This window comes from Leptonychotes weddellii, chromosome 3 (genome assembly GCF_054177405.1).
Source record: "Leptonychotes weddellii isolate Sample4059 chromosome 3, ASM5417740v2, whole genome shotgun sequence".
Classification (NCBI taxonomy): Eukaryota; Metazoa; Chordata; class Mammalia; order Carnivora; family Phocidae; genus Leptonychotes; species Leptonychotes weddellii.
This window is the reverse complement of record NC_138371.1, coordinates 49,488,555-49,502,305: the sequence shown is the minus strand read 5'-3', so window position 1 is coordinate 49,502,305 and position 13,751 is coordinate 49,488,555. Positions and strand designations below refer to the sequence as shown.

General features: G+C 42.0%; 1 protein-coding gene across 22 annotated transcripts in view; it reads right to left on the bottom strand.

Moving 5' to 3' along the window:
* TTN (titin) overlaps positions 1-13,751 on the bottom strand; it is a 270,727-nt gene that overhangs the window by 187,382 nt on the left and 69,594 nt on the right. For all 22 annotated transcript variants that reach the window (XM_081814090.1, XM_081814067.1, XM_081814082.1 and 19 more), the window contains 23 exons: positions 11,745-12,308; positions 10,908-11,189; positions 10,533-10,811; positions 9,797-10,075; positions 9,421-9,699; positions 9,014-9,301; positions 8,621-8,899; positions 8,247-8,528; positions 7,873-8,151; positions 7,480-7,758; positions 7,100-7,378; positions 6,691-6,978; positions 6,284-6,562; positions 5,869-6,150; positions 5,476-5,754; positions 5,073-5,351; positions 4,682-4,960; positions 4,284-4,571; positions 3,759-4,037; positions 3,267-3,548; positions 1,748-2,026; positions 1,346-1,627; positions 18-296 (listed from right to left, as the gene is read on the bottom strand). In XM_081814090.1, coding sequence (XP_081670216.1) covers positions 18-296; positions 1,346-1,627; positions 1,748-2,026; positions 3,267-3,548; positions 3,759-4,037; positions 4,284-4,571; positions 4,682-4,960; positions 5,073-5,351; positions 5,476-5,754; positions 5,869-6,150; positions 6,284-6,562; positions 6,691-6,978; positions 7,100-7,378; positions 7,480-7,758; positions 7,873-8,151; positions 8,247-8,528; positions 8,621-8,899; positions 9,014-9,301; positions 9,421-9,699; positions 9,797-10,075; positions 10,533-10,811; positions 10,908-11,189; positions 11,745-12,308 — 6,744 coding nt within the window. The remainder of the gene's footprint in view (positions 1-17; positions 297-1,345; positions 1,628-1,747; positions 2,027-3,266; positions 3,549-3,758; positions 4,038-4,283; positions 4,572-4,681; positions 4,961-5,072; positions 5,352-5,475; positions 5,755-5,868; positions 6,151-6,283; positions 6,563-6,690; positions 6,979-7,099; positions 7,379-7,479; positions 7,759-7,872; positions 8,152-8,246; positions 8,529-8,620; positions 8,900-9,013; positions 9,302-9,420; positions 9,700-9,796; positions 10,076-10,532; positions 10,812-10,907; positions 11,190-11,744; positions 12,309-13,751) is intronic.

Below are 13,751 nucleotides of genomic sequence, written 5' to 3'. Positions count from 1 at the left end.
GATAGGGCAGAACTGACCTGAAACATCAATCACAGCTGTGCAGCTGCTTTTTCCAACGTTGTTTTGAACCTGGAAGGTATATGTGCCTGCGTCTTGCCTTTCAACAGAGAGTATCTTTAAGGAAGAGATTTTGTTGTAGAAGCTAACTTTGTGTTTTTGGCTGCTGGTCAACAGCTTTCCGTCCTTGTACCATTCTACTGAGAGTTCGGGAGTGCCGGCCACCTTACACTCCAGAGTGCACGTTTCTCCCACAGTCACGGTCATTGATCCTGCTTTCTCAACAATGACTGCAGGCTCTGAAATAAAATGTGATAGCCATCTGTCAAAGCCCGTTATCTTTACCATGCCTCTACTCTCAGATTCACTGAGATTGTTTCTTCCCATGGTGTGATTGTGTTAGGGCTCTCTCCCCAGAGAGGATGATTCCACAATTGCACACTATTGTGGAATTATGGGTTATTATTAAGAAATATGTTGGTGCACTAGTTGACTTCCAAAACAATTCAGACAATGTATATTAGACAGTGTGTACTGATTTGCTCTTGACCCCCTCTAGAGTAAAGGAATCACATTATTATGAATTACTTGATATGTTTGCTTTACTTTAAGGTGCTAAAGCCAGTGGTTTTCAAAGCTGTTATCCAAACAATTGCTAAATTAAAATGTCCAAAGATGCAAGTGCAAGTCTTTCCTATCTAACTTTGATCTTGGGAGTTCTTGTCAGCATTAACAGCTAGTACTTTGGAAACAAAATTTCCTTGTTGCATATGCTGGCTTCCAATAGTTTTCATGCTTAAACAAAAGACAGTCATGATTATATTGGCTAATCCATCAAGAAAAATAGTAAGTAAACAATGAAACAGATGGCTAATTTTTGTTAAGATCACAGACACAGGAAAGAGTTTGAAAGATCAATTAGGGGGAAAAAAAGATCAATTAGGTCCTTTCTCCTAAACCTTTTTTTTTTCTTTCTTTCATTTTGTTCTTAAAGATTTTATTTATTTATTTATTTATTTATTTATTTATTTATTTATGAGAGAGAGAGAGAGAGAAAGAGAGAGAGGTGGAACAGGGAGACGGACAGAGGGAGAAGGAGAAGAAGACTCCCCACTGAGCAGAGAGCCCAACATGGGGCTCGATCCCAGGACCCTGGGATCATGACCTGAGCCGGAGGTGGATGCTTAACTGACTGAGTCACCCAGGCACCCCTCTCCTAAACCTTTCAAATAGGTAAGAGTTAATATCCTTCTAGAAGAAATTCAGAATAAGAGATTCTACCAGTGACTCATCTCAGTGTTTGGCGTCACTTTCTATCAGGGGAACATAGTACTATAATTGTACCAACCTAAAACAGTCAGTGTGGCCATGTTCTCCCTCATTCCACCATCATTCTTGATTTGGCAGATATACTTCCCAGCATTAGCTGGTTCTGCTTTTGCAAACTGCAGAGTGGCAACATTTTCTACAAATGTAATTCTGATGTTTGCACTTTCTCTGATCACTTCTTCTTTCTCTTTAAGCCACTGGACAGAAATAGGCTGGGCTCCTTCTATGGATGCTTGTAAGTCAGCGGGCTCGCCAGCTACGACGGTGAGGCTGTTCAGTTTGGAGACAAATCTTGGTGGTTCTGAACAAGGAAAGATGGGTGGAGACTGTTGGAAACATTGTCCAGATAATGGGAGAGAGAGAGAAAAAATAAGTTTTGCACATTCCTGCCATTTCTGCCACGTGCAGGAAATAGGCTTACCTTTCAATTTTACAGTAGCAATGCAAGTATCACTTCCGACTTCATTCTGTGCTTTGCAGTAGTATTGCCCAATGTCTGAAGCTTCAACATTGAGAATGTGAATACTTGCATGGAAGTTTTTGCAGGCAATCTTGTATTTCTTGCCACTTCGGAGCTGCCGCTTGTCTTTGTACCAGATCACCTCAAATGGTGGTGTTCCCGAAAGTTCACACTCAAGACTAACTTCAGTATTTTTAAGGGTTTCTACTACAGGAGGGAAGCTACTAAAAACAGGTGGTTCTGTAAAAAACAAGAATTTCTAATGAATTGGTCTATTTAATTTCACAGAATGTTTTTATTTCTCTGTTTTTAAGTTGGAAGAAAGAGTCGAGATACTATAATGGGGAAACAGTGTCCAGAACTATCACTTTAGTGTTGAGGAATAACTGCTTTGGAGAAGCCATTAGCCTTTACAAAATCACTCTGCTTCCTTGGCAGAGAGCCCAGACAAGACCCCTAGGTGTCCTTACTGAGGAATTCAACCTTCCATCTACCTTACCTTACTAATTTATCTTGGACCATAAGGACTGATGCAAAAATTGTAAGTGAAAACAAAACCCAAGTACATTAATTAAGATGATTTGCATGAGGTTTAGGATCTTGACTTCAGGGATGAAATTTTTTGTATATGCTCTATAACCGAGATACTTGGAAGCCATTATGGCACACCTGTGATCTAAGTCGTCCACATCAACAAATATTATTAAAATAATTGCTTCACGCCATGAAAAACTTGGACTTTGTGATAAAAATACTGGAAAATGGCTACAGAAAATACTGGTATTAATTGCACCAAGGTATAGTCATATAATTAAAAAAAAAACAGGAACCAATTCTTGAGAAAAAAATACATATAATTGTCCTGTATTTTTAATATATATATATTTTTTAAGTAGGCTCCACACCCAGAGTGGAGCCTAACGTGGGGCTTGAACTCACAATCCTGAGATCAAGACCTGAAATCAAGAGTTGGACACTTAACTGACCGAGCCACCGAGGCACACCTATAATTGTCCTGTTTTAAATGTAAGGTTAAAACCTGTATTGCTTGCATCTCATATATATGTGGTAAATAATCTTTGTTATTAATGCTAAAGCTTATAGTGAGGATGATGATATATTCATAAGTTGACTGAAGACAAAAAAGATTTTAAAATGCCTACTTTTCCTTTCCTTTCCTTCCTTTTTTTTTTTTGGTTATGTTTGTGAAACATCGAATTTTAACTGCTTGGCCAATGTGTTGAGGTGATCAGAATGATGACATTGGAATAACAAGAAAAATATCCCAGAATGATTGGCTACATGTAAGCAAATCTTAAGAAAGAACAACCAAAAAGGGAAATAATACTAGTTTGGGGAAATATTCTATGATCTCAAATGGAAGTTAAAATGACAGTAAAAGAATAAAGAGCTAGGATACCCCAGGGGGGGGAAGAAGGTGGGCTTCAGGTAATGAGGAACAGAAGAAAGAGACTTCTACCTTTTACGATAACCTTGGTACTGCAGCTTGTGCTGCCGGCAGGATTCTGAGCCTCACAAATGAAATCCCCACTGTCCTCAGTGCCGAGACTGTTCATCTGTATGACGGCCACTGAGTCAATGAAAGTCATTCTGTATTTATCACTGGCTTGGAGTTCGTGTTCATTTCTGTACCACACAACTCTGATTTCTGGGGATCCAGTTATCTTGCATTCAAGTCGTGCGGAGTCACCTGCTTTCACTATTTTGGATGCTTCTAATTTCTTTACAAACTTTGGTGGTTCTAGAGAGTGAAAGAGAGGAGATTATGAAGGAACAGGTATAAATAAGAAACGCTAAATTAGGTAGTATGCAGGAAAGAGGAAAAGATGAACAATGCCTGGCAAATACAGTGTACTGTTAGAGAGAAGTAAACTTTCTTGATTGGGTAGATGCATTGTACAGAAGGGAGCCACAGGTCAAACAGAAACATGAAACAATCAAACGTGCACACCTGTCACAAGCAACATTGTAGTACAAGAGTCGCTACCAACGTCATTGGTAACTTGGCAAGTGTATTGTCCTGTCTTGGAAGCATCCACTGAATAGAGATTTAAGAAGCTAGTTGACCCTTCCAAGCCAATGAAACATTTAGGTCCAGAGGCAAGTTCCACATCATCTTTAAACCACTTTATTTTAAATGGCGGTGTTCCTTTCAGTACTGCTTTAAATTCTACTGTAGAATCCGGTATGGCTTGTTGTCGCTCAGGTTTCACCAGGAAGCTTGGTGGTTCTATAGACATTAAGAGAAATATACTTAATTAGATTCCTTGTAGTTAAACTGTTTTGACAGTCTTACGGACATGTAAGCAAACATCTCTGAAAAGAGGCAATGACCGTGTATTTCTTGAATTCAATAAATATCGATCTACAGAAACAGAATTATTGAGACTTTTAGGTCTAAAGAATACAAGGGAAGAGTGCCACATTTAAAATGCAATCACAAAGAAGAATCAAGAAGAGGAAAAGAAGTTCTAACCTTTAACAGTTAAGATGCCACTGCATGCATCATCCCCTGCTATGTTTGAGACCTTGCATGTGTAATTCGCAGTATCTTCTAATTCCAGATTATTAACTTCCAGTGATACTGTGTTCTCATGACAGACGGGTCTGTATTTTGCGCTTGTAGATATTTCTTTTCCATCCTTAAACCACTGAGCGTTAATAGGAAGTGAGCCAGAAACCTTGCACTCCATACGAATAGAAGAGCCCAGAACTTTATCCATTTTTGTTAATTTTTTGGTGAAAGATGGAGGGATATCTTGATCTATCCAATGCAAACAGCAAAACACACCCATTAATATGTTGCCACTTGTTTACAAGGGATAGAGGTACCAGACAGAGATAAGGGAAGCCAACTAGGGCCAAAGTACACACCTAGCACTCTCAGGTAGGCATCGCAGCTACTGCTTCCGAAGTCATTTTCCACCTTGAACGTGTACTGACCACTGTCTTGCTTCATGACTGACTGAATCCTAAAACTGGCCACGTTATTTTCAAAACTCATCGAAAAATATCTACTGGGCACAATTTGTTTTCCATCCTTCAGCCATTTGACTTTGAGTTCTGGTGTCCCGGCCACCACGCACTCCAGAGTCACTGGGTCTTTCTCAGTGACATCAACAGACTTAGCTTTTTCTAGGATTTGAGCAGGCTCTGCAGTAAGAATTAAAGTGCAAATTAGTTGCGTCGCTAATTCTGCTAGAAATAAGGGGTGTTTATGAGACTGTCCCCACTGACTCAGTCCCCAAGAGAACAGCTTACAGACCTTGTACTAAAAGGAAAGCGTAACACCTCTCAACGCCCGACTCGTTCTTGGCTTGACATGTGTATCTCCCGCTGTGTCCATTGTCCACAGCTCTTATCTGAAGCGTGGCCACGTTGTTCACAAATGAAATACGAGCATTATCGTCTTCATCCAGAATGTGATCATCCTTGAGCCAGGTTACAGAAATGGGAGGAGAGCCTGCCACCGTACTCTGGAAGGTGGCAGAGCTTTTCAAAACGGTAGTGATGTTTTCTATCTTCTTAAGGAACGACGGTGGTTCTGTGATTCAGTGGGATAGTGGGGGGAAAAGAAGAGGCATAGTTGAGCTTCTCCTCGCCATCATAAAATGAAAGAGCATTAGCCAGTTTGTACGAGGCAGCCTGCTTCTTGTGGTACCACTGACCTTTGAGGGAGACCCGGGTACTGCTGGAGCAGCTGCCACCTTCATTGGATACAATGCACTGGTATTCGCCAGCATCCGAGGGGTCACACCTGGTTATGTGGAGGTCAAACACTGATACACTGTCGGTGAGGCTATATTTTTTGCTGCTCCGAATTTCCCTGTTATTCTTCAGCCATGTGACCTCAAATGGAGGTGTTCCCGATACTTCACACTCCAGCTGCACATCACCATCTTTCACGACCTCCACGGGCCTTAGCTCCCTGATAAAGGTGGGAGGCTCTAAAGATTCAGAAGGAAGACAGAGACGAGCTTACTCGAGGGAAGATCGGTGGCCTGGCCAGCAGCACAGCCCGAAGAGAAAACTTAGCTTTTCTCTTAGACCCAGTAACGCACCTCTCACTTTTAATTCAATGCTGCAGCTTGCTGTGCCTGCATCATTATGGGCTTCGCAGACGTAAGTCCCGCTGTTTTCTACCCCGGCACCAGAAATCTGGAGAGTGGCTAAACCATCGATGAAGGAAATGTCATGTTTCTTAACAGCTGTTATTTCATTCCCGTCCACATACCAAGAAACTCTGATTTCAGGAGTGCCTGTTATTTGGCATTCAAACGTTGTCGACTGCCCATCTCTCAGCACTAATACGGGGCTGGGCTTCTTAATGAACTGAGGAGGTTCTAAAGATGGGGAAGAAAGCATCACGTTGAACATTTTTTAAGCAAAGGCCAGCGTCACTTTCTTCAGCCTCTTCCCTCCCCGCCGAGAAAAATCCAGACAAGCAAGCAAGAGAGATGTATGCAGAGACCAGACCTTTTACAAAGAGCGTGGCTTTACTGGTTGCGATGCCAACATCATTGCTTAGTTGACAAATGTAGGTCCCAGAATCGGCAGCTTTGGCTGAAAAGAGCTCCAGGATGGTGGAGGTGTCATCCTTCCAAACTGAGCGAGCTGCTCCCGAGTGCAACTCTTTGTTATCTTTAAACCACTTTATGGTCATGGGCGCAGTGCCACCCACAAGAGCCTTTAGCTGAACCCTTGTATTGGGGCTGATGTCTTGGGACTGTGGCTTTTCCACAAAGTAAGGGGGTTCTGGGATGAAAGACAGAGAAGCAAAAGGAGAAAGGAAGGTTTACTTGGGGATGGGGCAACGAGGGTGAGAATTAAGAAAGGAGAGAGCACACCAGTCCTTGATAAGGGGAGGTAAAAAAAATGCCAACCTTTGACTGTGAGGTGGCCACTGCATTGGTTGTGTCCTGCCTTGTTGGTGGCTGAACAGGTGTACGTCCCACTGTCTGTACCCTCCAGCTGACTGATTTCCAAGAAGGCAGTATTGTCATGAAAAGAGAATTTGTATTTCTCACTAGCTGTTATTTCTTGGTCGTCTTTGAACCACTGGATGCTGATGGGATGCGACCCGGCCACTATACATTCTAAGTCAATAAAAGACCCTTTAATGCTGTCCATTTTCTTCAGCTTTTTGGTGAACGAGGGAGGTATGATAAGATCTATGCAATGAAAAAGCAAGAAACCAAAAAAAAAAAAAAAGTTAGGTCAACGCAGCAATTTGTATTTTTGGTAAAATTGTAGGAGATGAGGAGCAAGGAGATGCTCAGTTTCAATACCAACCTAATACGTTAATGTTAGCCTTGCAGCTGCTTCTCCCAACATCATTTTGGACCTCAAAAGTATACTCTCCACTATCTCTCTTTTCTGTAGAAATAATCTTCAGTATAGAGACTGTGTCAGTGACGCTGATTTTGTATTTTTGGCCCAGCGTCAGTTCTTGGCCATCTTTAAACCATCTGGCTGTAAGCTCCTTAGTCCCTGAAAATTTAACCTGCAAAGTGGCTGGGTCCCCTTGGGTGACATCTATAGACACAGCCTCCTCAGTGATTCTTGCTGGTTCTGTAAAAAACAAAGGGATAGGTGTGGGTTGTGAATCACTCCGTTGAAAGGCTCACATCTGCCTTATTTCCTAAAACCCACGGCAAACCTTCTGAACCGACCTTTCACTGAGAGCAATGCAGAACATCTTTGTATTCCTGCATCGTTTTTGGCCTGACAGACATATTTCCCATCATGCTTGACTTCGATGCCACTGAGGTACAGACTAGCCACATTGTTCTCAAAGGTCATTCTTATATTATCATCCTCGGTGATTTCATCATTGTCCTTTAGCCACGTCACAGTGATCGGCAAGGAGCCCTTCAGAGTGGCCTGGAAGGCAGCTGTGCCTCCCCGAAGGGAGCTGGTACTCTCGATCTTCTTTACAAAGGTTGGGGGTTCTAATAGAAGAATAATTCCCAATCAGTGTCAGCTTTAGAGCAAAAGTGGATTTTTGTTGGAACAAAGAGTTCATTCTAGGGGAGAGCCAGCGCATCACTCGAACTGACACTAACCTCTTAAAGCCACCCGGGCTCTGCACGTGCTGCTGCCCACCTCATTGGTCACCCGGCACTGGTATTCCCCAGCGTCTGTGGCCACAAACTTGAGGATCTGCAGACTAACCAGCTGGTCCTGAATGAAGGTTTTATACTTCCTACCACTCCTCAGCGTTGTGTTGTCTTTGAACCAAGTGATCTCGAAGGGAGGTGTGCCTGCCACCTCGGCCAGCAACATGACATCGTATTCCTTCAACACTTCAATTGGCTTAAATTCTTTGGTAAAGTAAGGTGACTCTATAGCGGGAAAGGAATTACTTTGAGTTAATGAGGGGGGAGTCTGGGCTAGGGGCCACGACTGTGGTAACACAAGGGGCAAAGTGAACACAAACCTTTGACTATTAAAATGCCACCACAGTGGTCACTCCCAGCTTCATTTTGGGCCTCACACATGTATTCACCACTGTCTTCAACGGCAACATCTGTAAGTCTTAGAACCGCAGTGGACTCCACAAAAGACATTTTGTGTTTGCTGCTCTCCTTAATTTCTCTATCATTTGCAAACCATGTTATTTTAATTGGAGGGGTACCAGTTACTTTGCAGGCCAGCTGGGTGGCGTCTCCCTTCTTTAACAGCTGTGATGGTTCTAACCTCTCAACAAACGTGGCGGGCTCTGCGGAAGGAAGGAAGTTATTAAGAAACATGAGGAAGAGGAAAGAATTTATAACGACGGTAGCACAAAGATGTCAAGAAAACCATGCAAACCTTTTACAAATAAGTTTGCACTGCACTCCACGCTTCCGGCGACATTGCTGATTTGACAGGTGTATGTGCCCGAGTCGGAGGTTTTTACCACGTAGAGTTCCAGGGAACTTTCTAAAGCTTCTTTGGTAATATAGCAGCTTCCACCAGAGACGAGTTCTTTGCCACCCTTAAACCATCTGACTGTGAAAGGGGTGGACCCTTGGAAGGTGCTCTTCAGGCAGACTGCTGAGCCAGGCAGAACATCCTTTGATGCAGGCTTAGTTACAAAACTGGGTGGTTCTAAAGGAGGGGTGTAAGAAAGAATTTCTAAGAGTTAAGAGGCGCGATCTAAGGGAACAAGACTTAATTTGAACATCATCTATGTTAGAATGAAATGCAAAGTCTCCGGCCAACCTTGCACAATCAGGGCTCCGCTGCTGTCTTTGCTTCCCACGGAATTCGTGGCTCGACAAGTGAAACTGCCCGCGTCATTCATGTCTACTCTGCTTATCTCCAAAGAGGCCATGCCTTCCACAAAGGCTATTCTGTATTTGTCAGAAGAAGCTATTTCTCTACCATCCTTGAACCAGGACACCCTCATGGGGAGAGAGCCAGCGATCCTGCAGTCCAGCCTGCAGGTACTGTTAACAACACTGCCCACGTTGCGTAGGGGTTTGGTAAAAAATGGAGCGATGTCTCGATCTGTTCGTGGCACAAGAAGAGAAGAAAGATAAACATGGAAGCGTGCTCGGTGATTTTATTCTTGCTCGTTGGTTGCGTTACAAAGGAACATGTAAGCATTGGTTTCTGAAGGTACTAACCTAATACAGTGAATGTTGTTTCGCAGGAGCTGCTGCCCACTTCATTGGAAATCTCAAATGTGTACTGGCCGCTATCGTGCAGTTCCGCTGAATAAAATTTGAGCTGGGCAACATTGTTTTTAAAACTTATTCGATACTTTTTACTAGCAACCAAAGGTCTTCCATCTTTGTACCATTTGGGCTTGAGTTCTGGGGTGCCTGTGACCGTATACTCCAGCGTGGCTGGGTCTCCTGCTGTCACCTGGATCAGCTCTGCTCTCTCAACAATTTTGGCAGGTTCTGCAATGGTATTAAATAGTAAGCATGACCAAGTGTGCATTAGGGTTCCACTCTACAGGGAAAGAGCAATTCTAAGTTGAAATGTTGCTACACGAACCTTTAACTATTAATTCCCCAACAGACGTTTGGCTTCCGGCTTCATTTTCAGCCAGACAGGTGTATTTGTCACCAAAACTAATCTGAACATCAGGGATGATCAAGACCGCAACACCATTAGAAAAGCTCATTTTGATCTTCCCATCTTCTTTAATGATCTCTTGTCCTTTAAACCAGGTGACAGAGATGGGTTCTGACCCTCTCACGGCAGCTTGTAAGGTAACAGTTTGACCTGCTAGTGCAGTAAAATCATCTATTCTCTTTACAAAGGTTGGCGGTTCTAGTTAAAGAAAGAGAACAGACAAAGCTTATCAATTCCCAAACACCTCCAACACCAGATACATTTAAGTGTTTCCTCTCGATTACATTTCTCTTGTCCAATACCACCCTTCCGTAGTGTCGGTTAACGAGAAGAATAAATTAAAATTTAAGAAGAGTGACACCTCCGTCCGAGAGAAAGAAGCACAGAAGATACGTGGTTATCAGCGGACAACATGGTCATAAAAGATTATTATGGGACCCACTTTTGTTATTGGAGAGTAAATATTTACAGTCACCTCAGAATAAAGACTGGATGAAGGTCACTGACTTTGTCCCCAAGGTCCCAGGTTAAAGCAAAAGGGAAACATATTTTCACGGGTTAGGAGAAGAAGAAAAAGCGCCAGTTCTCCTTCCGCGGGTTAGGAGAGCTCTTCTGCCAGTTTGTTAGTGAGGCGTCGTTCCGGGCAGGCACTGACCTTTTAGTAAGTGTGTAGCACCACAGCCACACTTCCCAACTTCATTGGCAACCACACATTCGTATTCACCAACGTCTGCGCTATTGAAAGAAAAGATCTCCAGAGACACCAGAGACTTCTGAGAGAACAACCGGTACTTTTTACTACTTCGAATTTGCTTCTTGTCTTTGAACCAGCTAATTTCAAATGGTCCTGTGCCTGCAATTTCACACTGAAGAAGGGCATTGGTTCCTCTCACTATATCTGCAGGCTCAAGAGTTTTGATGAAAGAAGGAGGCTCTACAAAAGCACGAAAGCACTGTGTAAGTCAGGTGTCCCGAGCAAGTAAAAAGAAGATCTTTTCTCAGAAAACCCACGGCCTCCAAGTAAACAAACCTTTGATAACTATTTCAGCACTGCACGAGTCACTGCCAACGTCGTTCACCGCCTCGCACGAATAACTGCCACTCTCTTCAACTCTGACATCCGTCAGATCAAGCACAGCCTCAGAATTGACAAAAGACATTCGAATAGTGTTACTCTCATTAAGTTCTTTGTTATTTTTAAACCAAGTGACCTGGATCACAGGTGAGCCTTTCAGTTTGCAGTGGAGGCGTGCTGATTCACCTGGCAGCATTAAATAAGAGGGATCCACCTTCTTCACGAAGGATGGTGGTTCTACAGGAAGTCAACAAAAAAGAAAAAGGGAAGCGATCTGAAGAATCAACTCCACAAGGGAAAAGGAGACATATGCCACAAGAAGACACAATAGATATCAAATATCTCGATGAAATTTCTGAAAGGGTTGTGGTGCCCTCAGTAGTTCTCCAAGGTTCCACGATTTTAAAACCCTTTCCCGGTCTCTCAATTAAACAAACAAACAAACAAACAAACACAAAAGCAAGTGAACTCTTGTCTTATACAAAAAGCACACTCTTTTGTCTTATACAAAAAACCAATTGCATAAGAGAAGACAGTTAAGGATTGCCTAGACACTTGAAGTTCTTAGAAGGAATTGTAAGCAAGTTTTGTTAATGGCAGTTTTAAAAGAACAGAGTGGCTTCTGAAGAAGTTTGAAAATATAAAATCTGACAATGCCAAGATTTCCCCAAACCAAAACATTTGCTTGGACGAAATTACTTTAGTAATAAAATGTATGGACTGCATGGTTTGTCAACAGTTTTTCTCCAGCGGCATCCTTAAAGTGAAAAATAACATTCACACACTTCTTACCTCTGACAGTAACCGTTGCTGAAGAGGAGCTCCTCCCAGCCTCATTGGAAGCAGTACAAACATAGGTTCCTGAATCTTTTAGTTTAGCCAGAGGGATCTCAAGTGATGCTATCTTATCTTCAAAATAGATCTTATAATCTTGCCCAGGGGGGAGTTTCTGCCCATCTTTGCTCCATGTTACTGTCACTTTCCTGTCTTCATCTACTTGGCACTCAAGGTGGATCTTCTTATTGATCGCTGATTGCACAGGTTCTAATTCTTTAATGAAATGCGGCTTGTCGATGATGATTAACTCAGCTTGGCAGATGTCAGCTCCAAACTTGTTAGAAGCCTTACAAGAATAAACTCCTCTATCTTGAATTGTAAGGTTTGAGAGTTCTAAACTGTGTTTATTTTCTGCCTCTGAAATCTTGCGGTTAGGGGAAGGTGATAGCGCAGCACCATCTTTCTGCCAAATGGTTTCAATCACGGGAGTCCCTAATACTGTGCACAGGAACTTGGCTGTCTTACCCACAAAAGTTGTAACGGACTTAGGTCTGGAGTAAAAGCTTGGTGGATATGCCTCTGCAAAAGAAATTTTTTTCAACATTATATTCTGTCCCCACAGAAGCTCTTGCTGTAATTATATATTCTAAGAAAGAGAAAAGATGAGTTACATATTTAGATAGACACGAGACATTATTTAAAATAGGATAATTAATTAGATGAAAAGATTTATCAAAGGAAAGGGATGAGAGAGTTCTTTATGGAGGAGTGAGACAGCACTTTCAATATCTCCATTAAAGGAAAGAACAAATGTTGCTTTGTCTAGTGACATTATTATTGTTAAAGAGTTTAGTAGCTGATTAGCTGTCTGAATTATTTGATAAGTAATTCAGCTGCTCCTTTAATTCTGTGAATTAGAAGACTGTGTAAAGAAGATAAATAAAATGTACTCGACTCTCCTGAAGAGTAAGGACATTAAGTGATGAGAAGATAGAGTAGTTTTGTGAAGTCTCTCTAAACTTCATGTCAACCATCAGCAAATCCTTCAATGGCCCAACTTTGAATTCATCCCCTAAGTCATTTCAAACTTGTAAAAATATTTAGAGCAGTAATTTCCCATTTCCATTCTGCACTTTGGAGGAAGCCTTTAGGAACCTCTTTCCAGTTTAAAAAGAATTCTCCTCCTCCTTCTTTCCCTCTTATTATTTGAAAGCTCAGGTATTAGTCCCCTTGCTGAACTGGCCTAATTTGGGTGAAGAGGTTTTCAAAAGTGTCATTAAGAATACTGCCATGCAGCTGGTTACATGGAGACTCTGATCACAAAGTGAAACCACTAGATGGGTTATCATGGGCCTGGGTTTCAGATTTTTTGATACGTAAAAGAGTTGTGGGGCAGGGAGCTACAGGGAACCCTGACTTTTCCAAGCCAAAAAGATGTGCCGTGTTCGCCTTTCCTCTTCATGCTTCTATTGGAGAAGACCAAGGGGCTGTCCCACCCAGGTATTTAGTGCATGTCTTCTCTCAACAACACAGGGAATTGCTACCCCAGAGTTTACATTCACACTTTCCCTTGGAAGAAGAAAGCAAAAGAGCAAGAGACAGAGACAGACAGACAAAGTAAAGGAAAGCACTACTGATTTTTTTTTTTTTTTTTGCTAATGAGGGAATTCAAATACTTGATGAGTGTGAACTACTCAAAAGTCATCTTGTTTGTCAATTAGGAAATTAAGAACAGAATATTTATACAGTTGCTCTTATTTTTTAAATCAGTAATAAAGACTAGGGTGAGAATCCTAGTTTGTCATCCTATATAGCTCCCTGTCCTATTTTAGGATTTAACTTTAGTCTTATGCTCTGGCTTTTCTTTTTTTTTTTTTTTCAGTTTGTAATGCTGTTCTTAACTGGTTAACTGGTTGCAAATTATTAAATACAATGGGACATTATTTATTTTTTGGTCGCAACAAACTGTCCTGAAATGTGTCATATTAAGTGCCAAGCCAGGCCATGAGGAGTTAGCCAAGA